General features: G+C 37.9%; 1 protein-coding gene across 1 annotated transcript; it reads right to left on the bottom strand.

Annotated features, from left to right (window-relative positions):
• Nucleotides 1-383: 383 nt before the first annotated feature.
• LOC137828962 (peroxisomal OPC-8:0-CoA ligase 1-like) lies at nucleotides 384-2,705 on the bottom strand. Its single transcript, XM_068635743.1, has 4 exons — nucleotides 1,128-2,705; nucleotides 972-1,039; nucleotides 787-889; nucleotides 384-716 (listed from the first exon to the last, which is right to left on the bottom strand). Exons 1-4 carry the CDS (start codon nucleotides 2,541-2,543, stop codon nucleotides 591-593), a joined length of 1,713 nt encoding a protein of 570 aa, XP_068491844.1. The 5' UTR covers nucleotides 2,544-2,705; the 3' UTR covers nucleotides 384-590.
• Between the last annotated feature and the right edge of the window lie 22,659 nt (nucleotides 2,706-25,364).

The raw sequence follows: 25,364 nt of genomic DNA, 5'->3' as shown, positions 1-25,364 counted from the left end.
AACTTTAAAATATTGTTTAGATAAAGAGAGATATATGAGGCTGCCATATAGATTTAGAAAGTTATTAGTGTAATTTTAAGATTAAAATAGTGTTAGTATTTGAATTGTCATTACATTTTTATTTTATATAGAGTCCATAAATAAGATACTGGTGAAGCTACTCCATATACATAGAAAATATAATTTGAAAGAATAATAGATTAAGAAAATAAACAATAGCCATTGTACAATGAATATTTTGGCTTGGAGTGAATCTTTGTACAATTAAAATCTCAGCACGATATATACAAACTTTCTGTTTATCCATAAACACAAATGGTAGTGACACATGCAATCAAAGCCTCAAAAGACAACAGAAAAATACTGAATTCACAAACTCAGAATAAGATCAAAACCACAAAGGGCAATATTCTTTATTAATAAATATTTATTTAGAGTTCTGATTCACTGTGTTCTTCTTGCCAAATCCATTTGTTCTAGTTCTACAAACATTAAATATCCATTTAGCCTGCACCAGTAAATCTAGGATTAACAATTTGATATCTTAGAACAGTGAAACATTCTGGGATACTATCATTTCTACTTGCTCTTCATAGCTTGGAGACAGGTTGAAATTTGCTTTGTGAAACAAGATCCTTACGCAATATCTTGCCAGCAGCTGACTTTGGAATAGTGTCAATGAAACTCACCCTTCTTACTTTCTTATATGGAGCCACCTGAAAATTCTCCATTTTATTTTATGTACATTAAAAAATACTTAAATGAGCAAAGAAAAATAAAAGTTACCTGGCCTGCAACAAATTGAATGATTTGGTCTTCTGAGAGTTGAGAACCAGCTGCTCTCACCACATATGCCATTGGTATCTGTCCAGTTTCTTCATCTTCCAACCTGCATCATGTCTTTGTTTCCATATGAGAAATTCACACAGATTATGAATAGTAAGAATGAAAAACGTGAGAGGGTAACACACGGTATAACTGCTGCATCAGCTATAAGAGGGTGACTCAGCAGCACAGACTCCAGTTCTGCAGGAGCTACCTGAGACAAGCAAGATGTTGTTACCTTGATAACTAAGCAATTTAGTGATATTGTAGTTGAAAACTGAAACTGTTATGGGTTTGAATACCTGATACCCATTGTGCTTGATTAGCTCTTTTATCCGTTCAACTATGTAAACAAATCCATTATCATCAATGTAACCAAGATCACCAGTCCTCAACCAACCTTCTGAATCAATTGTTGCACTTGTTGCCTCCAAATTTCCAAGATATCCTTTCATAATAGTAGGACTTTTTAACCACAACTCTCCTTCTTTGCGAGGCGGCAAAGGCTTCCCCGTTTCAGTGTCTATAACTTTTGCAAAAAATGTTGGAATCAGCTTCCCACACGAATCTGGATGAGCTTTAGCATCTTTGTCTGAGGCAAAAAATGTTGATCCACCACTACTTTCTGTTAGTCCATAACCTTGCCTTAGTTCAATCCATGGAAACATCTTCCTGAACTTCTGTGCCACTTCCTTGCTCAAAGGTGCAGCACCTGTCCCCACCCTTCTTAGGCTGGACAAGTCACACCTAGCTTCCCTCGAATGCTTTACTAGCGCAAGGATCACTGGTGGCACAGCTGGTATGTTGTTAACCTTGTGCTTCTGGATTGCATCAAGCATATCTTGGAAATCAAACTTCCGCATCAAAACTGTTGTTATACCCACACATAACAATCCTAATCCAAAGAATACAAGTCCATAGATGTGAAACATTGGAATGAAGGCCAAGAAAATATCATCTTGGGATCCACTGACCTCAGCAGACCACAAAACTAATCTCGTTATGGAAATGAGATTTGCATGAGTTAAGACCACGCCTTTGCTTATTCCTGTGGTCCCTGAAGAGTAAAGTATAGCAGCAGTCTCTGACTGTGCCACAGGAACTTGCGGCAACTCTGTTGAATTATAACAGCCTTCTATTAACTCTTCAACTGATAACATGCTGCCATCAGAAGAACGAGAAGTAAGAATTGTAGGAACCCCAGTTCGGACCAATTTGTGTAGCTCGTCTGGTGCTGAGATGGCTAGTTTAGCACCTGAATCACTCACTTGTTTCGCAATTTCTGATGCAGTGTTGATGGGGTTGGCAGGGCTCAGAATTGCTCCAACTGCTAACACAGCTAGGCATATGGCTGAGTACAAGGTTGAGTTTGGTGACAATAAAAATACCACATCACCTTTCCTAACCCCAAGTCCATGGAACAAAGCTGATGCAAGGGAGTAGGTAGACCTTCTTAGCTCACCATAGCTAACACTCAGATTAGTTTTTGCATCAATGAATGCAGTTTTTGCCTCAGCAAGATGTGCTTGTGGGAATTGTGACAGCACAAAATGGGCAGTGTTAAGGTCAGGCTTTGTTGGGATTTCATGCTTAGTGTCAAGCTTAACTAGAGAGTGATAGATTCCTATTCTTGAATTGTAGCCATTTCTGTTACCAAATGGAGGCTGAGATATATCATATTCTTCTTCGTTGGATGACAAGATTTCCTCTCCTGACATTTTCTGCAAATTTGAGTTGTCCTGTTAATGCTAAGGTGATGTTGTGAGGCTGAGTCAAAAGGTGTGGGAACCGTAACCAACATATATCAAAGGCTTTTCATCGTCGAGCACAAGGAAAAACATTGTTAACTGTGTCAGGTGTAGCAAAGACAAAAAATAAACAAAATTAGATTTTATTTTATGAATTTAATATTGCCGGCCTAGAGAGTGAAGGGAAAGATGACTAGTAATTGATATTAATTAAGCAGATAAACCATATAAACTTGAAGCTTTGTAGAAGACAGGAATAATTGAAAAATGAATATTCTTTCCTCAATAATCGGATATTTGAAAGGATTCACATGTTGTCTGCTTAATGCTTTTCTTGGTGGGGAGGGACCTAAACCCCAAGCCACTGAGTTTACCTTTTTCAGTTCTCTATGGATCAAATATACTGTATCAAAATAGTGAAAATCTCATGAAATAAAATGCGTTAAGTATAAGTCAACTTTTACGGATTTAAAATTTATATCTACTTATATATTATAAAATATAACACTTATAAAAGATAATACAGCACATATATTATAAAAGATGATACGACAGATTTAACAAATCCTTATAATTAATTTTAAATAATTCTAATATTATTTCAAAAGATAAATTTTTAATTTAATCTTACAAAACTTAATTGTAAAATGAGATTTACACAATGAAATCTCAAAAAGAACTTTTTGTTCGACCCCTCCCAAAAACATAGTATTTTTTTCCTTAACCCGTCTCGTAACTTTTTCGTGGTTAACGTTTATTATGATATGGGCTTGTGGAATGCATTTTTTTGTTGTTGAATCTCGAATGCTACTGAAGCAACTTGTAAGATATTTTATTGAAGAAAAACATTTTTCTTAGATGATCTTGATAAATCATATAATATTTTCTTTATTAGTCTTCTTCCTAACCTTTATATTTGAGAAGATAAAGATAAAAGTTAGTATGACAGATAACATAATAAAAAATATTAATTAAATGTTATATATATACCCATTCTATCATGTTTAAACTAGTGTGAAATTTTTTTGGTGACTTTTGTATCAATAGGATCTGTACGACCGAGACTGTAAAGACCATTACGCTTAGGTAATACACTTATAAACATGACGCAACTCCCTAATCTGACCCAACAAGAAAAGATCCATAATAACCATATAAATAGGCACAAAATCCAAGAACCAGGTATGTCATACACCGTGCTCATGATATTGAGTGTCGAATACTGAATTCTTGAATTCTGACTTGAGCGTCGGAGTGCCTTTTGCAAGTACCATCCGACCCATAATAACCATATAAATAGGCACAAAATCCAAGAACCAAGTATGTCATACACAGTGCTCAGAATATCGAGTGTCGAATACTGAATTCTTGAATTCTGACTTGAGCGTCGGAGTGCCTTTTGCAAGTACCATCCGAGTCTGGACTTTATGAGACCGAGAGATAGAGGAAAGTAAGGAGCTTGTTTGGAGAGGAGTAAGAGTGCAGACCGACCGACTGAGAAGGAGTAAAATCGTTCTCTTGGCCCCAAACCAGTTTGAGAACAATTAGCGCCCACCGTGGGACTGAGAGAATCAGCTTGGAAAAGAAAGTAGATGGTACAAACTTGAAGCATGGCTAGTGAAAGGATGACCGAAGCTGAGCAGATGACATTATTGATGTTTCTGCAGAGAGGGAGGGCTGAGATGAAGAGAAGGAATGAGGAGATCACTAAGAAAAACGAGGATGAGATCTTGGCTCTCCGAAAGGAAAATGAAGAAATGAAGAGGAAGTTCGTGGAGGAGGGACCGTCAGTAGGACCGACTAATCTTGTCGAGAGGTCCTTCACCATCCCCACTAGCCCCAAGACTGTGGAGGAGCCGAAAGACAAGGTCCACACCCAAGAGGTTGATCGCGAGTCCTATCTGAACAAGTCGGTTCCCACGATCGGCACCCTGGAATCAATCCGCCGACACCCTTTTACCGACTCCATAATCGGAGTACCGGATAAGTGGAAAGGCTTCAATAAGGATCACTATAACGGTACAACCAACCCAAGCGAGCACACCACACACATGAGCTTATATACCTCGGACGACACGGTCCTATGTTGATTATTCCCTACATCGCTGAAAGGAGGAGCTTTGAGTTGGTTTACGAAGTTCTCTCTGAACTTTATCGACTATTTTCAAATGCTCGTGTCCAAGCTTGAGACACAATTCACCACCAGTCGACCGCACCATCTAACCATCGTCCTGGTCGGCATCCGCTAGGAGAAGTGGGAATCACTAAAAATGTTTGTAGACAAGTTTGGCAAGGTGGCCATGAGCATCTGGAACCTAAGCCCGGATGTAGCAATGCATCACATGCTGATAGCCCTGCGGCCGGGACCGTTTGCTAATAGCTTGTGCATGCAACTGGTTGCAAGCTTGGACGAGCTTAGGCGGAGAGCCGCCAAGTTTATGCAGCTGGAAGCGATGATAGAGTTCAAAACTTAGGCAGGAGTGGAAGCCAGTGGAGACAAAGCGAAGGACAAGAAGGAATGCCAAAACCGACCAGCTATCGGTCGAGGGGATAAGCGTAGAGATAACCGAGTTGGACGATTCACAAAGTATACACCCTTGAGCGTCGACAGGGGAAAAATCATAGATGAGGCTCTAAACGCCGAGTTAATTCTACCACAAAGGAAGGCTGCAAGCCTTGATAATGCCAATCGTACCCATAGGTGTCGGTATCATAGAAACAATGGACATACCATGAGGAATGCCAAGCTTTGATGGATAAGATCGATGAACTTATCTAAGATGGACATCTCCGCCAATTTGTACAAGGGGGTCGTGGTGCAAAGCAGTCCCCACGGAGGGAGGAGCCAACGAGACGAAGGGACTACTCCCCATCAAGGGCACGAGACCGTCGACCCAAGCATCGACCGAGGAAAAAGGACCCCCCCAAGAAGGGATGAGAGAAGGGGTGACTAAGAGGTTATCAACACAATTTTTAGAGGATTCGCTACAAGGGGTAGCTCCAATAGCGCAAGAAAGAAACACCTGAGGGCAATGCATCAGGTGAACACCATCTCCTTCCGACCGAGAATGTCACCCATCACCTTCACTGACGAAGATTTCAAGGGTGTTGACTCTTCACAAGACGATCCCATGGTGATATTGGTCAACATCGACAAGTTCATCATCATGAAGACATTGGTGGATCAAGGGAGTTCGGTGGACATCCTCTATTGGAAGACGTTTAAGCATATGAGAATAGTTGAGGAAGAGATGAAGTAGTATGATTGATCACGTTGTCGGCTTCTCGGGTGAAAGAGTGAGCACCTGAGGGTATATCGAGTTTTATACCACCTTCGCCGAGGGGAAGGCGAGCATGATGATCAAGATTAGATATCTGGTAATCGATGCCAACACCTCCTCCAATATCCTGTTGAGACGACCAACCATCAATAGATTGAGGGCGATTATCTCCACACCTCATCTGGAGATGAAGTTCCCGTCGGCATCGGGAGACATTCTCATAGTGCACGTAGACTAGAAACTCGTACGAGAATGTTATGCAGAAAGCCTTATGGTGAAGCCTACATGGCACGACGTCAACCGCAACCAATCCCCTAAGCGTAAACCCTCTCTAGGACGAGGGTCCCCTCAAAGAGAAGCTCAGTCAGCACGCAAAGAGCATATGATCTCTCTAGTCAATTTGGACCCTGAACGACCGAGCCGAGGCTCGAGTCTAAGGAAGAGCTACGTCGAGTTCCTCTTCTCAACGAGGAACACAACACCTGTGCAGGCACGACCGTAGCAGTGGTCGAGGCCGAGTTGGTGCATCAGGCGTTGAAGAAGAATGTTGATCTCTTCGCCAGGACGACATCCGATATGCTGGGGTAAAACCGAATATCATCACCCACAAGCTCTCAGTCTATAAAGAGGCGCGCCTAGTCACACAGAAGAAGAGAAAGCTCGACGAGGAAACGAGGTTGGCAGCGAAAGAGGAGGTCGAGAAGCTTCTATCGGTCGGGTTCATACGAGAGGTCCGGTATACCACTTGGTTGGCTAATGTAGTCATGGTAACCAAGGCTAATGGAAAATGGAGGGTGTGTGTAGACTACACGAACCTCAACAAGTCATGCCTAAAGGACTCATACCCGCTTCCTAACATTGACCGACTGGTGAATGGTGCAGCCGACCATAAAATCCTCAGTTTCCTAGACGTTTATTTTAGCTACAACCAAATAAACATGCATCCTAGGGACAAGGAGAAGACTGTTTTCATGATAGATGGCGCGAATTACTACTATGAGGTAATGTTGTTCGGCCTGAAAGACGTTGGAACAACCTACCAGCAGCTCATGGACAGATAGTTTTTAAAGGATTCATCAGTCGAAATGTAGAGGTCTATGTGGACGACATAGTGGTGAAGTCAGACTCATGCGACCAACATATCAAAGATCTGGAGGAGGTCTTCAAGGCATTAAGAAGGACGAATATGAGGCTCAATATGGAGAAATGTGCATTTGGCAAGGAATTGAGGCCAACTCGGACAAATGTTGAGCGATAAACGAGATGCGAAGCCCTCAGAATGTGAAAGAGGTGTAGCAACTCATAGGGCGTCTCACTGCCCTTTCCAGATTTGTCCCTTCATTGGCCTAGTAGAACCGGGCAATGGCACAACTACTTCATAAAGCAGCCAAATTCAGTTGGGATGACAAGTGTGAAGAAATCTTCCAACAGCCAAAGGGGTTTCTGCCCTCCCCAATAGTGATCCAGAAGCCGAGACCCGACCAACCAATAATTGTCTATTTGTCGATCTTGGAGGAGGCAATCAGTGTAGTCTTAGTGCAAGAGGTCGAGAAGGAGGAGCGCCCAGTCTACTTCGTCAGTTGAATGCTCCACGCGGCCAAGACGAGGTACCAAATGATAAGAAGGTTGTGTTTGTGCTCGTCCTAACAGCCAGGTGGATGAGATATTACTTCCAAAACCACACAATCACTGTAAAAACCGACTACGCTATCTCAGCCAAACTAACATCCCAACAGGATCTCTTAGCCGGATGGACAGTGTATGTTGATGGGTCGTCCAACAAGGCGGCATGTGGAGCTGGAGTTGTCCTCGAAGGATCAGGTGACCTTCTTTTGGAGCAGGCACTCAAGCTCAGATTCAAGGACACTAATAACCAGGTCGAGTACGAAGCCATTCTGGTTGGCCTACACTTAGCATATGACATGGTAGCTCATGAAGTAACATGCAAAAGTGACTCCCAATTAGTAGTTGGTCAGATAAAATGAGAGTTCGAAGTGAAGGAGTCTCTGCTGCAGAGATACTATCACACAGTCTCCAACCTCATCACTTGGCTCCAGAAAGTAACGGTGGAGTACATTCGTTGAGAGGATAACACGAGGGTCGATGCATTATCTCGGCTTGCCACAACCAGAAAGAAGAGCCACCACAGGTATGTGGTGAAAATTTATCTTAAAAATCCCAATATGGGAGAGGTCGAATGTCTGGCCGTAACCAAGGCTGACACTTGGATGACTCCAATCATTCGGTATCTGGAGCTCGGCACATGCAAACCAGAAGAAGAAAGGGTGATGAGACAACAGTGCGCAAGGTATACCATGATCGGCCAGAACCTCTATCAAAGAGGGTACTCCAGGCCACTATTAAAGTGCATCACCAAGGAGCAAACATAGTACATCCTCCGAGAAATCCATGAAGGTGCATGCAGAAAGCACTCGGGCGGGAGGACGATGACCACAAAGGTACTTAGAGCCAGATACTACTGGCTGACCATTCAGAGCGACTGTGCAAACTATGTGAAGAAATGCACCAAGTGTGAGGAGTTTGGCCCCTAGTCCCATCTCAAGCCCGAAGCGCTCCACAACATGGTATCGCCATGACCATTCGCCAGGGCAAACAAAGTATCTCCTGGTCGGACGACTACTTCACCAAGTGGATCGCAGTCGAGCCCCTCTCCTCCATCTCGGTCACGAACGTCCAAAACTTCGTATGGAGAAGCATCGTGTGTCAATTCAGAGTCCCTCACACTATCATTACAGATAATGGTTGGTCGTTCATCAACCGAGGACTCCAGTTCTTTTACAAGGACCTCGGCATAAAATCAATAACAAGTTCGGTCGAACACCCAAAATCAATGGACAGGTCATCTTGACTGAATTGAAGAAGCGACTCGGCACGACGAAAGGGCGGAAGACCGAGGAGCTAGTTGAAATCTTATGGGCGTACCGTTGCACGCCCCAAGCATCAAGACGGGAGACGCCCTACAACCTAACCTACGGCATCGAGGCCATGATATCGGTCGAGTTGGGCGAGTCTTCCCTCAGAAGGCAACTCTTCGACTTATCTCTAAATCAGGAGAGCCTGTTGGTCGGACTCGACCTATTCAACGAGCTCCGAGATAAGACCAAAGTCCGCGAAGCTGCATGCAAAATCCGAGTGGCCAGGTGATACAATACTAAAGTCCGACCGAGAAGTTTCCAAAAGGGAAACCTTGTTTGGAGAATGCGAAGTGAAGCTAGGAACACAAAGGGTAAGTTCTCCTCCAACTGGAAAGGCCCCTTCCGGATATGAGACATCGCAGGTGTAGGGGCATATTACCTAGAATGACTTTCTGGAAAAGTTGTACCAAGAACGTGGAATGTCACGCACCTCAAGTTTTATTACCGTTAAAAGCAGTAATAAAAGTTACGTACTCTTTCCTTGCCCGACCGTTTTTTCCCTAAGGAGGGTTATCAATCGGGAAGGTTTTAATGAGCCATTTTCTTTTCAAACATGTGTATTTAAACATACAATTTAAATTTAAGAATTTGTAAGCGCTTTGTTCGGTCAAGGACGTAGCCCTAACTGGCATACCCTGGCGATACCTCAAAGACAGTTCGATCAATGACGTAGCCTTAACAGCATACCCTGTCGATACCTTAAGGATAACAATTCGGTCAAGGAAGTAGCCTTAATCGGCATACCCTGCCGATACCTTAAGGACAACAATTCGGTCAAGGAAGTGGACCTAACGGACATACCCTACCGATAACTTAGAGACTCAATTCGGTCAAGGATGTAACCTTAATTGGTATACCCTGCCAACACCTAAAGGACCCGCTTCGGTCAAGAAAGTAGCCTTAACCAGCATACCATGCCGATACCTTAAGGATGACAATTCAATCAAGGAAGTAGCTTTAACCGGCATACCTTGTTGATACCTTAAGGACAACAATTCGGTCAAGGAAGTAGCCCTAACAGGAATACCCTACCGACAACTTAGAGACTCAATTCACCCAAGGAAGTAGCCTCAACCGACATACCATGCTGACACCTCAAATGCTTGGCTTGGTTAAGGACGTAACACTAACAGGTATACCCTGTCGATAATAAACATTTGGTTCAAACTTAAACAAAATTATCGATCATATCAACTACATTGAAGCCCTAAACTTAAACAAAATTACTCTCGCCTACAACTATGCCGATCGATTATCCGATAAAAAGTTTGACTTTGTAACTTGTGCATTATGAAGAATAAATATAAAGAAAAGATGATTGATTCATTGATAGATTAAAAAAGGTGGAGGCCACACTCCGACCTCAGAGGAAGAAAAAAGGACGGCCACATCTTGGCCCCAAGGGAAAAAAGAAAGAAAACTAAAACCTAAAGGTCTTCGTCTGCATCTTCAAGAGTAGTCCTCGACGTCGACACCCAGAGCTTTTCCAACTTAGAGAGGTCACCAGTTGACCCTTGTATACGTCCTTCTCGACGTCGAAGTCACCCTCGGTCAAGGAACCTCCATACAGAAGGTGGGCTTACCAGACGACCTGTTTGAAGGTCTCGCCCCGCATGATGACAATCTGCTTGTCCTGAGTGAAGAGCTCATCCTCCAAGGAAGCCTAGTTGGCTTGGAAAGTCAAGTTGTCCAACTTGAACTCCTCCATGGCCTTTTATAGCTCGGCCATCTTCCTCTTCTCAGCCTCCCGCAAGGCCACCAACTCGACATACCGAGTATTTCTTAACTCGAGCTCGACTTCAGCCCGTACCACCCTCGACTCATTAGTCAACACTTGATCCAATGTCGACTTCAGATAGGAGGTAGCCTCAGAGAACTCGTGCTCGACCCGAGATATCTCTTCAGTCTTGCGATTGTGGGAGTCGATAGCCAACCGTGCCATGACAACTCCTCGGCAGTGTACTCTATTGATGCGTAGAGGATGTCTTCTTCTGAAATCGAGGAGAGTGAATTCTCCTCGTTCGGTGTTAAACCAATCCTAACACCCTAGAAAACTTGGAATCTGCACCAAGTAAAGCTAGGGTGCAGCAGCAGGGACCCTGACTGGTGAGTGGGTCTCCAAATCAATGGGAGAAGAAGGTGCAGGCCGTTGAGGAGTGCTGCCCGGTGACCGGGTGGTTGTCGCAATATCCTTCCTCTTCCTCTTCCTCTTCTTTTCTTTAGGGGCAGAGAAGGGTTCGACCTTGAAGCTGACGGGTTGCCAACAACAACCATTTCCGAGCTCCCCATGACCATGTCGACCAACTTCTTGTAGAATTTTGTCAAGATGTCAACCACTTGGGAAGCCTCCTTTGTCATAATTTTTGCAACAAAAGAGAATACATTAATCAACAGCATAAATCAAACGAGCATTAAAGCAATAAAAAAATACAAGCATACCCAAAAATTGGTCCACCTCTAGGACAATTTATACACTGACAGGATCTTGTAAGTAGGAAGCCTACTCGGGAGGCTATCAAACAAGTCACATATCCCCCGCTCCTCGGCGCTAGTGACCGGACGAGGCCACTGCTTGAAGCGGGTAAGAGTCTTAGTCCAATACAAGGGAAATTTGGACCGACCGAGCTCATGAAAAAAGAGCTCGTGAAGGGGGCAAAGAGAATACTACCCGGTCGATTGATAAGGGATAACCAACTAATCGAGCGGAGACAAAGCAAGTCACACATGAGCCGAAAGGCTTGAAGAGAGGCCCATGTATTGGGATGGAGTTGTGAAGGCGCAACATTAAGCGTTCGAAGGACACCCATCGTGAAGTCATCAAAGGGAAGGGCGACATGAAGATTGGAAAATTGACAAGAATATATAAAGAAAAATGAACCATCAGGTGACGACCGACCCATACAAATGGTGTCGGTCGAACGACAGTAATCAAAAGCAAAGATGTTATCAAAAGAATCTGACTTCAACAAAAGGTGTTTATCCATGAAGGCGCCAAGGGAAGATGAGTCCCGATAGATAGAGATAAACTCTGTCACTTTGGGATCAACCCAGTCAAATCCAAAACAATGGGATGACCCTTCAGGAGAAGCCGATCAATCAGATGCAACGTCCGAGTCAGAACCCTCCAAGGGGGGCAACGTTTGAATTTCCCCAACCGATAAAGGCTCGGTCGTGAAGCAAGCAAAAGAAGATGACGAAGACGAAGGAGAAGAAGAGGACGACGAGGAGGAAGACATGACTAACCTTTCAGAGTGTATGTATGTAAGCAACGCGCCAGGACGAGTGAGTTTTGGATGTCGGAGCAAGTAAAGTAGTAACTCAGGAGTGTAGGGGACCACTATTTATAGCCCTTGAGGGGCTCGAGAGACAAAACATCACTTTCATCTCAACCGTTAGATCTCCCTCAATCTAACGATCATCTTCAGTTGGTTCCTATTACCGGACAAAATCATTATTAGACTTAATTAGACTTAATTACAGGAATATAATCACTATTAATGAGTCTATAATTAGACTTAATTATAGGAATATAATCACTATTAATGGGTCTATAATTAGTCTTAATTACAGATGTTATGTTAGAAAAAGAATCTGTACGGTTCTGTACGGTTCTAATGCTATGGTTATATATATGTATCATTGCTATAGATGAAAGACAGATTGAATAAAACAGAAAATATTCTTTCATGGTATCAGAGCACAAAACTCTGATACCCGACAAACACAAAGCAAAGGCAACGGTGCACAACCATGGCAGATGCACCAGAAAAGAATAAGCCAACAAAGCAAAGCACGAAGGAGGAGGTGCTAAGAAGACCTACTCGCCATATGATCTCAACGCGAGTGACAATCCCGGAAACATAATCACGCAAGTCCAATTGCGCGGAGAAAATTACGACGAATGGGCAAGAGCAGTAAAGATCTCGCTTCGTGCCCGGAGAAAATGGGGCTTCATTGATGGAACACATATCCAACCAGAGGATGAGGCACCCGACCTTGAAGATTGGTGGACCGTGCAGTCCATGATTGTCTCTTGGATTCTAAACACCATTGAACCAAGCTTACGATCCACAGTAGCATATGCTGAGACTGCACATAACTTGTGGGAAGACATTAAAGAAAGATTGTCGGTCGTGAATGGACCTAGAATTCAACAACTAAGGTCGGACTTGTCAAGATGCAAGCAGGAGGGAATGGTGGTGGCAACTTACTTTGGAAAATTGAAGGTCCTTTGGGATGAGCTTGCTAACAGTGACAAAATTCCATCTTGTACGTGTGGTGGATGCAAGTGTGGGATTGGTGCTCAGTTGGAAAAACGAAGGGAGGAGGAGAAGGTTCATCAACTCCTTATGGGGTTGGATGACGCAAGCTACGGGACAGTAAGATCAAACATTCTGGCATCAGACCCATTGTCGTCTCTGAACCGCGTATATGCTATGTTGGTACAAGAAGAAAGAGTGAGAATGATGGCCAAATCAACGGAAGAAAGGGGGTTGGTCGTGGGTCTCGCGATGCAGGCCAACTACAAAGAAAAAGGGCGTGGAGATATGGTAGAAAAATTAATGACGTGCAGTCATTGCGGTAAAAATGGTCACGACATGAAGGGATGCTTCCAATTGATCGGATATCCCGAATGGTGGGGTGACAGACCAAAAAGTGAAGGCAAATGGAACGGCAGGGGACGCCAAGGGATGCGAAACAAAGGTAACCCGACACGTGCAAATGTGGCACACGCTAGTGGAAGCAACAGTCAAGCCAACAATGACGACAAGAAACTTGAGATGGCAGGTCTGACCAATGAACAATGGAAGGTACTGGTTGATATGATCAGCAAACAAAAATCAAATGAATCAGAGAAAATGACTGGTAAGAGCATTTGGGATTTGTGGATTATTGACAGTGGGGCATCAAACCATATGACCGGGTCACTGGAAAATTTGAGTGAAAAGGAAACTATACAAGGGTGCCCCGTAGGGTTACCCGATGGTGAACGTGTTCTAGCTTGCGAACAGGGAACAGTGACTCTTGAAGAAGGACTTGAATTGAAAAATGTCCTTTATGTTCCCAAATTAAAATGCAATTTACTTTCAGTACCTCAATTGACGGATGAAGAAAATTGTGTTGTAACATTCACTGATAAATTGTGTATTATACAGGACCGCACTTCGAGGACGCTGATTGGAGCAGGTGAACGGAAAGATGGGCTTTATTGGTATCGTGGGGTACGGAAGACTCAAGCATGTCATGTCAAGATGGAAAATCAACTAGCACTTTGGCACCAAAGATTAGGACATCCGTCATTTAAGATTGTGCAAATGCTTCCTGATATAAGTGGGAAATGTACTCGTGATGAGTTGAATAAAGTTTGTGAAGTTTGTGAAAAATCGAAACAAACGAGAGATAAGTTTTTCTTAAGTGCGCATCAAGCTTTGAATATTTTTTATTTAATTCATTGTGACTTATGGGGTCCTTATAAAACTCCTTCATCCTGTGGTGCTTCATATTTTTTGACAATTGTGGATGATTGTTCACGGGCAGTTTGGATCTATTTGTTAAAAGAAAAAACAGAGGTATCAGTGACTTTGAAAAAAAATTTCACACTCGTTGAGAGGCAATACAACAAATGTGTTAAAATGGTTCGCTTTGACAATGGAACCGAATTCATGTGTCTAAAACAATATTTCATTCAACAAGGTATCCTTCACCAAACTTCCTGTGTCGGGACCCCGCAATAAAATGGACGCGTCGAACGCAAGCATCGGCATATTCTGAATGTTGCTCGGTCATTACGGTTTCAAGGCAATCTTCCCATTAAATTTTGGGGGGAATGCGTTTTGACTGCAGGCTACTTAATCAATCTCACACCATCCTCCATTCTAAAAGGAAAAACCCCTTATGAAGTGATCCATGGATGTGTACCCAGTTACACGCACTTACGAGTATTTGGTTCATTATGTTATGCTCATAATCAAAATAGACAGCGGGATAAATTTGATAGTCGTAGCCGTAAATGTGTGTTTGTCGGGTATCCATATGGCCAAAAAGGATGGAAATTATTTGATTTGGAAACAGAAACTTTCTTTGTCTCTCGTGATGTACATTTTTTCGAAAATAAATTTCCATATTTTGAAGCCAAAAAGATGGACACTGCACCACCATTGCAAAACCCAATTATTGCCAACTCTTTAGAAACTGGAACGGACCCACATTTTCTTCATGAAGTTGCCTCCTCAAACCTAGATGAATGCATCGTCAACCAACCCATTGCATCTCCCATCCCAGCCAAGGAGGATGCAACCCTCACAGATGACTTCGACCACACTATCAATGACTCCGATCCGTGTATAGAAGCCTCGACGCTACCCGCGGATCCACCGCCGCGTCCGACGGAGACGGCGCCGTCGGTTTCTTCACCACCGCTGACGGCCGCGGTTCCCCTTGGGCGAGGGCATCGCGCGAAGCTGCCTTCCGTACGGTTACGCGATTTTGTCGCAGCCACCACGATACCGTCAAGCCCCTCTGTTCCGTCACCTCCTTCAACAGAATCCTCAGGTGTTTCGTATCCTATACATGATTTTGTAAATTGTGATTCCTTTTCTAAACATCATCAAAGTTTTCTTGCCTCTTTACACACCGAGCAGGAACCCCTGTTCTTTTCTCAAGCGGTCCGAGAACCCCGGTGGCGTGATGCTATGGCACAGGAGATTCATGCTCTCGAACTCAATGACACCTGGAAACTCACCGCTCTCCCTCCTGGAAAGAAGGCACTTGGGTGTAAATGGATCTACAAAATCAAATACAACTCGGATGGAACAATTGAAAGATTCAAGGCTCGATTGGTAATTCTTGGCAATCATCAAGTGGAGGGTTTGGATTACAACGAGACGTTTTCTCCTGTCGTAAAGACGGTAACCATTCGCACAACTCTAGCAGTAGCAGCCGCAAAAGATTGGGAGCTTCATCAGATGGACGTTCACAATGCGTTTCTCCATGGTGATCTTGATGATGAGGTTTATATGAAACTCCCTCCTGGCTTCCAAGAATCTCAACCAGGGGCAGTGTGCAAGCTTCAAAAGTCTCTATATGGCCTCCGACAGGCCCCCAGGTGTTGGTTTGCTAAACTATCTTCTTCTCTCACTCGTTACGGCTTCCAACAATCCCCGAAGGATCATTCCCTGTTTACTCTCAATAATAATGACATACAGTTGGTTGTGTTAGTCTACGTTGATGATCTTGTGATTGCAGGGAATAATGGTACTGTCATCCAATGTTTTAAAGGCTACTTAAATCAATGCTTTCATATGAAAGATTTAGGCCGCCTTAAGTACTTCCTGGGGGTTGAAGTTGCTCGCTCCCCCAACGGAATCTTCCTTTGTCAGAGGAAATATGCCTTAGATATCATTACTGAAGTCGGATTGTTGGGTGCGAAGCCCGCCACTACACCATGTGAAGAAAATCACAAATTGAGCTCCGCTACTGGTTCTTTTCTTTCTGACCCGGCTACTTATCGTAGACTTGTTAGGAGGTTAATTTATCTGTGTTTCACTCGACCTGACCTTGCCTACAGTGTCCAAGCTTTATCTCAATTTATGCAAAATCCACGCTCCGAGCATTGGCAAGCTGCTCTTCGTGTTGTTCGATATTTAAAGGGGCATCCTGGACAAGGAATACTCCTACCTCGAGAGAACAACTTACAACTCTTTGGGTGGTGTGATTCTGATTGGGCAAGTTGTCCACTGACACGGAAATCTCTCACCGGATGGTTTATTCAACTCGGCACTTCCCCAATCTCTTGGAAAACCCAGAAACAACAAACGGTTTCTGCCTCCTCTGTTGAGGCTGAATATCGATCAATGGCTAAGACCACCTGAGAATTAAAGTGGATTAAAGACATTCTCACTTCTCTACATATTCCTCATCCTAACCCAATTCGTCTTTATTGTGATAGTCAAGCAGCACTTCACATTGCTAAAAACCCGGTCTTCCACGAACGCACTAAACACATTGAAGTTGACTGTCACCTTGTTCGAGATGAAATCATTCACAAGCGCCTTCTTCCATCCTATGTGCCCACACATACACAACTAGCTGACCTTTTCACCAAAGCTCTCGGTGCTAAAAAGTTTGGAGCCATCTTGGTCAAGTTGGGCATTCAAGACTTACATGCTCCAACTTGAGGGAGGATATTACCGGACAAAATCATTATTAGACTTAATTAGACTTAATTACAGGAATATAATCACTACTAATGAGTCTATAATTAGACTTAATTATAGGAATATAATCACTATTAATGGGTCTATAATTAGTCTTAATTACAGATGTTATGTTAGAAAAAGAATCTGTACGGTTCTATACGGTTCTAATGCTATGGTTATATATATGTATCATTGCTATAGATGAAAGACAGATTGAATAAAACAGAAAATATTCTTTCAGTTCCCCAAAAACCCCTCATTTGTGCACGTCACGTCACGCGTTCGACACTGCCAACGTCACGTCAAACCTCGCGAAGCCCAATCGTCACGTCAATCTTGGACAAAGACTCTTCAGATTAAATACCATCGAGCCTGGAGGGAAAATGTACCGGTAGGGCCTGTACGACTGAGACCATGTCTCGGTAAGCCGACCAAGACCGGAAAGACCATTACGCTTAAGCAGGATTAATGAGGCTAATCAGCAATCAAGAGCTAGGTAATACACTTGTAAACGTGATCTAACTCTCGAATTTGGCCTAACATGAAAAGGCTCATAATAACCATATAAATAGGCACAAAATCCAATAACCAGGTACGTCATACACAGTGCTCATGATACCGAGTGTCGAATATTGAATTTTGACTTGAGTGTCGGAGTGTCTTTTGTAAGTACCATCCGAGCCTGGACTTTGTGGAGACCGAGAGATGGAGTAAGAAGAGGAAAGTAAGGAGCTTGTTTGAAGAGAAGTAGTAACGCAAACCGACCGACCGAGGAGGAGTCAAATTGTTATCTTGACCCAAACCCATTCGAAAACAACTTCAAAGATAAAAATGAAATTAAAATCGAAAATATGGAGATGGTAAAGGTAGCTGCACGTGTAAATATTTCCACTAAATTGAGCATAATGGTAAAAATGTTATTTCTACTATGATTAAATTGATGTGAATATTTACATGTACAAGGTTTTTTACCGGTGTATATAGTTTCGATCTTAATTTCATTTTTACCTTTATCTTTAAAGTGAGTAATGAGGGTTGAAGGATTCTGAATGGTTAAAGAATAAAATTTATCATTGGCTTCGTGAATTAATTAGCATAAAAAATATTTTGTTAGTGTTTTTGGAACAAATTTTTCGTATATAGAAATGTTAAAATGAAAAGTTACATTATTTTCAATAATCTTTGTTTGGTTAAAATAGATTATATACATAAAATTGCATGTAAACAAAATGATCGATTATAAATACCTGGGTTGGTTTGGTTCAGATGAAATTGTACAGGAGCAGCAGCAGTTTTCCTTTAGGAAGCGAGAATGAAGATGTTAGAAAGAAGCACTGTAACTCAACTAAACTCTCCCACATCTATTCAATAAATCAATGACGGGAAGGAAAGTGTGAGAATTACAATTCAAATTCTTCCTACCCACCATGGCCGGTGCCGTATTCTTTATTATGTTGGTTATAAAATATATAAATATTTTAAATTAAATTAGTTAATTAACTATTTTACAGTCTTAAATTATATCAATACTTTAGAATGTGATTTATTCTTTAGATCAAATATAATCACGAAAAGTTTCCTTCATGATATCAAAATATTAAAGAATTTTTTTTTCTTTCATCTTTTCTCTTTTTGTTAGATATGTTATTTGTCTGGTACACGAAATTGATTTCCGTCTTTAGTGTAAACTTTAAACCTCTTGAATACTTGTAAGAAAATTATTGAAATTGGCCTTTACGAATTTTTTTACAAACAAATTTTCAGTATGTATTAGAATATTAAAATATTTCATGCTCATTCATTGCTGACGTAGGTGCTATAATATTATAATTCATTTTATGCTGAAAATTCATTTGTGTTGGGAATCCCTCCTTAATTTAGTGTGAGATTATAACCAATGAATATTGGTAACTGATTCATTGAATATATTCAATGAAATGATGGTCATTCCAAAAGTTTTTTGGAATTGTAACTCCCTCTTGAAAATGTAATGAGCATTAATCTCTTTAGGAAGAAGTCTTCCTCTCATTTTTTTAGGGAGACTTTGTATTCTATCCTTCTTGGGTGAGATTAGAAATTCTAGTGAGATGCTAGATAGACTTTGTATTTCATCCTTTTTGGATAAGATTAGAGATCCTAGTGAGATACTAGAGAGATTTTGTATTTCATACTTCTTGTGTGAGATTAGAGAGTAAATGAGAGAATAGATATTCACCATAGTGTTATATTAGAAATCCTAGTGAGATGCTAGATAGACTTTGTATTACATCCTTGTTGGGTGAGATTGAATGTTATAGTTTTCAGTGTCATTATTCTATTTGCTCTATTTTATATTATTTGCTTATTAATTGTTTTCACAAGTGTCTATTCTGTATCTACACTAAAGAGAGAGAATTAATTTTAATTTTTCCAACAGTTTGTTACATTAGAAAAACATTCGTAAATACCTATTCCACAATTGTTCCTTACTAAAATTACTGAGAAGGTCTAAAGTTTGGACTGGATAAAAATCAATTTTCCGTTTTATAGCATAGAAACGAAAAAATATATTTAACCATTTTTTTATACTCTCTTTTTAACCATTAATATCAAGAATCATATGCATGTCATTCGTGAATAGAAAACTATGATTATGGAACATTACTTGAACTTTTCAAAGTTCATGCTTGTGGCCATTCATCATATATCATTCCAACAAAAAAAGACAATGAAAAGAAGACATAAGAAATCGATGAAGAAAAAAATTGTGGTCAATTCTTAACACCAAAGTCCACTAGATTTATTTTGAATGATTTTTTAATTGTCATACTGGAGCCTCACTCATATTGGAGCCTCACTCAACTGCAATGGAGGCGTGTGATTGGTTACGAGATATTTTTCTAAGATAACCAAAACTCATATATGGTCACACTCAATCTAGAATTCTCCAGAAAGACTAATGTCAGTGTGCCTATTTCAAATCAACATCTTCTTCATTGTTTGAACCCACTCATGCATATATAAAGGGTAAGTACATTAATTTGATAAAAGAAACCTCTTTCACCTTTCTATCAAGTTCATTCCACACTTACACTAGAAGAAATGAGCTTGATTTAAAAGACATGGGTTTTAAATATGATAATGGTTGTAGTGACATTTAATAATGTTGATGTGACCTCATCATATTCTGAGAATTCCCCACACAAGGTGAAAAAAAAAAGTAGAAATTGCAACAATAGAAACAATAAAATCACAATGATGTTGGTGGAATTAACAATATGTGTATCTTGGTTAGGAGTGGAGTCCACAACCTTGGGTTGTCCCCTGTCCATATCCATTTTTTCAATGGGCTCATCCAAACGACCCAATAAAACAATAAGTTTGGCTTTTTCTTCTTTCACACCCATGATTACTACATGCATCTAGACTAAAATATCCTCCCTCGTTGCACCACATCATTGCCACCACTACAACCATTATTGCCATTGTATATCCTTCTTCGCACCCATGTCGCCATTGTAACATTGTTGTTGAGTCTCACGACAACAATGACAACATTAACAAAGGTGTCGCTAGGGGTCTTTAGGAAGCCTGAAGCCTCCTTCAGGGAGATGCTGGAGACAATGGAAACGAAGAGAGAGCAAAATGTTAGGTTTGTTGAGTTTGGTGGAGATTATATAGCTAAACATAGTGTTTTCCCTTTCAAATTTGGATGTCAATGTAGCATTTCAGAATGGGAAGATGAATATTTGTGTAGGCTTCTAGATAACTTGTATTGGAAAGTTTGTTCCAAAAAAATCTCATGCTTTTTGTCCGAAAACTTATTCTATAAAATTTTCAGAATAGGTAATCTGAAAGTCATAGTTGAAATATAATATGAACGTAAAAGTACTTATGGATAGGGATGGTAATACGTAGGCTTACCCATGACATAGTAAGAAAAAAACACGAGACATGCTACCTATTTTAATCTTATGGATTAGGCTCACCCTGTATAACTTGTGCGGGTCAAGTACAGGGCAGGTTGAACCAATTCGCATAATCTACATATCTTAAAATTCTTGAAATTTCTTCTTATGTCTCCTTAATTTACATCTTCATGTTCTCAAAATTTCAAAAAAAATTATCCATTCTAAATTCTACAATCCATAATACAAATTTGTATTCTAAATTGTGCAATCTGAAACACAATTTTAACTTTTGAATTCTATAACCTAAGAAGTATTCGGATTCCACATTTTGGAATTAGCGAAAAAATTCAATGAAATATATGAAAGGGTAATTTGAGTATTTTTTTTAAATATGAGGTGTAGGAAGAACAAAGAAATTCCCCTCAATATTTAATTCACAACACATTCACGAATAATATTCTGAGACCATTTACCTAATTTCTCTAAATAAGAAAAATAATCAAATTAATAAACAAAAAATAAATTTATTTGAAAAATTATTTTTCATTAATTTAGAAAAACATTTCTTATGTAAATTAGCTCTTATGTGAGGCGGGTCAATGATGTCAACCCACATTTATACATTGATACCCTACTTATGGGATGCAAGAAACAAAAGCCAGGAGTTTTAGGTTAGCTTCCACAAGCCTATGTTGTCAAGAAACCTTCTTATGCATTTCGAGTTATTGATCTTCTTATGAAAATTGATATATGAATATCATAACAACATCATAACATTTTAAAGTAATATCTTATTTTATTGTAATATGATCAATTTAAATTATAAAATTATTATTTGAAGAAAGAATTCCAATTCAAAAGTATGGAAAAATATTCTTTTTCTAACCATATCCATACTTAAATTTAAATTATTTTCATAAATGATTTTGAAATGTAATAAACCATTTTCCATATATATATATATATATATATATATATATATATATATACTCAACTTTTTTTAAAACATTATAATAAATTCAAACATTTTATTTCTATGAATTAGAAGATGTGTTATTTGCACGATAATCACAATCTAACATATATATAAAATGTGAGGATAAGCTAATATTTATATAAAAAAAACATATTTAAATTTTTAAAATTTTAGCTATTAAACAAACATCAACATCAAATTTATCAGCATCATGATTATACAAGACTTAAATATAAATGAATATATGAATCAAAATTAAAAAAATATATACAAATCTATTATGTTTTGACTTATAAGTGATCTTTTAGTCTTTTTTATTGTTCCTGACTATTAATCCTTAATATCTATCCAACATATTAATACCTAAATTTAAGCATTTCAAACAAGCATTATATATATTACTCGTAAATGAATTCTTTTCCGTCATTTTTTTTAAATTTTTTTTATTAATAGCTATAAATTACCTATATATATAATTTTTTTTTAATATACGAATTTTAGTTTAGGTTTTCCATATTTTCTTATATATATTTTTAATAATATTTTTTTTATATAGTGACATATGATTGTTGATATTGATATTTCAGCTCAATAAAAATAAAAATGTAAAGTTTGTCTAACATAAAAGTTTTATATAAAAAAAACATTATATATATATTAAATTAAAATATACTTTTAAAAATATAAAAGTTATTTAAATAATATAAAACAAATAATAAAAAATTTATTTTTTCTTTTTCTTTTTTATAATCATTGAGCAAATTTTGGCCTATAAAGAATTTTTCTTATAATCAATCGCTAATATGAAGGAAATGAAAGACTTTAACTCAACCTTCAAGTATTTTCAATCCTGGTTTGGGTATCTAAAATATTTTCATTATCATTACCTCAATTTAGGGTGAACATTTGTCTACCAAATTTTCAAAACTTTTTTCTAGCATGAGTTGTTTAGATAGGCTCTTTGATAAATACCTTCTTCTTAATTTGTCTTGCCATTCACATTCTTCCCCAGATTCACTCACTCTTCATCTTTAGTTCCTGTTCACTTGTTATAAAACTTTATTATTACTAAGTGTCACTTGTTGTTGGATTGAGTTAATTACAACATATTAAAAAAATATAAATACGTTAAGAAACAATTCATTAGTTAACTTCAAAATAAATAAATAAATAATATAAAAACTGTTATTAGAATAAATACAAATAAATTATGTTGGTGAGATTAATTAAAGAACATATATAAACCCATTTAAATAGGATAAGTGGGTTGATTAATTGGATTTAATCCATTGGATGATCTTATTCTTAAAGCATGTTTATATATATATATATATATATATATATATATATATTTATAATAAGATATAATATATTTTTTTCTCATTTATTATACAATTTTTACATTTTTATTTTATCTTCAATTATATTTTAAAATTAAAAAAAGTATAAATAAATTATCTAAATGTTACAATTCAACAGCATAACACACTATAAATCAGTCACATATTTCAACAATACAATATATAACAAACTATCACTATTTTTTTAACCATTATTATGAATTTTATTTTCTTAAAAAATCCATGAAAGCACATAGTGATTATTTTTCATTAATATATATAATAAGTTTAATTTAAGTTTTTATAATATATACTAGTGTATAATTTATATAAATTTTACATGACTAAAATGATGTTTTAAATGTTATTTAAGAGAAGGGAAGGAAAAGAGAGGATTTATTTAGTTTACTAAAAAAAATAATGAAAGAGGTAGGATATAAAAAAAATTAATTTAAGTAATTTACACTATATAATTAAAAAACAATATAAAGTATATTGTTTCTGAAACCAGAGTTGTAGATATAGAGACAAAATTAACAATATCTCACCCTCCTCATCCATTGAATAGTTAGGTTTACAAATTCTTAATTAACTACTTGATCATTCCGTTGACCTTATTCCCCCTCGTCACAATCAAAGGTCATATTTATGCAAAATAGAAAACAAATAAATTTGCCTTCCACTTTAATTTGGGATCGCACATTCATTTTCACGCAATATTATATTTTTTCTTCTTTCTAATTACCGGATTATCTTTTCAATAAATTGTTGATTTCCATTGGATCTGTTAATTTTTTTAAAAAAAAAATTCTAACCTTTATTTAGATTGAGAGTAGAAATGAATAAGTGAAAAAAATAGAAAATTAAATTGTTTGAATGAGGATAAATTGATTGAAAAATGAAGAGTTTTACTTCTTTAGATACAAACTATTCAACCTTCTTTTTTTTCACTCTTTAATCTAAATAAATATGAAATCAATAGATGTAATAAATTTGTGTAATTTAAAAAAAAAAGTATTTATAAGATTTTCCATTTTATCATATTTATATATATATATAAACTTATTAAAGATTAAGTGAAATAAAAATAGAAAGAATAATAAAATAATCAATATTATCTTAAATTTTTATAAATAACAGTTAAATGAGAATAAAAACATTTTAAAAATACGATAGTTAAAATTTATTATTAAATAATTTGTCATAACAATAGCTATTAGATTATAAAATATTTGTTTCAGTTTTGTATGAATTTGGTGGATAAGTCCTCTCTAATTCTCTCTAGTATTTTTTTAATTTAATAATGGGCATTTATCCAAGTCTTTGGCATTACATCTCTCTGTGTTTTTTTTTTTTTTTCTCTTTTCACATGTATTTATTTTACAATAGTTTTCAATGGAGCTTTTAGATTTGTGATTTTATGTAAAAATATTAACTTTTAATTTTTAAGATCTCACGTTAATTAAAAAATAAAAATATTTCACAAAATATATATATATATATATATATAAATTTTATTTTATGAACTGATTTTAAATTATATTTAAAATATAATGAAGTGATATATTAGAGATTCAACATCAATTAAATTTTTTTTAAGTAAATACAAATATAATTTTATTCTCTTTAACAAAGTGGGTACAAGGAGATGATGTGAAACAAGAGTATTATTAAAGTAATGAAAAATGATGGAATGAAATGAAATTGAACAAAACTTTATCCTGTTATTTGGATCGCATATGTCTCCATAGAATGAAATATATTTCTTCATTTAAACTTTTAATTTTCTCTCTCTTCAGATTGAAAGAATATGAGATGAAATGAAGATATACTTTTTATTGTTATATTTATTAAATTGCTTCTATCTAAAATTTTAACATGTTCAAAAGGCAGTGTGGAGCTTTTCATCATAGCGCAACGAAAAAACATGTTTAAAGGAAAAGCGGACAGAAATAAGATAAATTGATAATATATTAGTGGATGTAATTATCACTTTTTTATAATATAATTTTATAAGAATTAATTAAGTTTAAATCCACTTTATAATATAATATAATATAAAAAATATATATCTAATTTAAAATGAAGAAAATGTTTTAAATATTTCATATTAATTAAAAATAAGGTCAATTTAAGAATCGAAGTAATATTCTTATCTTAGTAGTTAATT

The sequence above is a fragment of the Phaseolus vulgaris genome, chromosome 7, assembly GCF_000499845.2.
Source record: "Phaseolus vulgaris cultivar G19833 chromosome 7, P. vulgaris v2.0, whole genome shotgun sequence".
Classification (NCBI taxonomy): Eukaryota; Viridiplantae; Streptophyta; class Magnoliopsida; order Fabales; family Fabaceae; genus Phaseolus; species Phaseolus vulgaris.
This window is presented reverse-complemented; position numbering and strand designations above follow the sequence as displayed.

Bases quoted from the DNA above. Each gene is read 5' to 3' on its own strand.
- LOC137828962 (XM_068635743.1), bottom strand. From the start codon at position 2,543: ATGTCAGGAGAGGAAATCTTGTCATCCAACGAAGAAGAATATGATATA. The intron at 1,040-1,127 runs GTATTCAAACCC...TGCTTGTCTCAG, and splicing joins TCAAGCACAATGGGTATCAG to GTAGCTCCTGCAGAACTGGA. The intron at 717-786 runs GTAACTTTTATT...GAGAATTTTCAG, and splicing joins TTCAATTTGTTGCAGGCCAG to GTGGCTCCATATAAGAAAGT.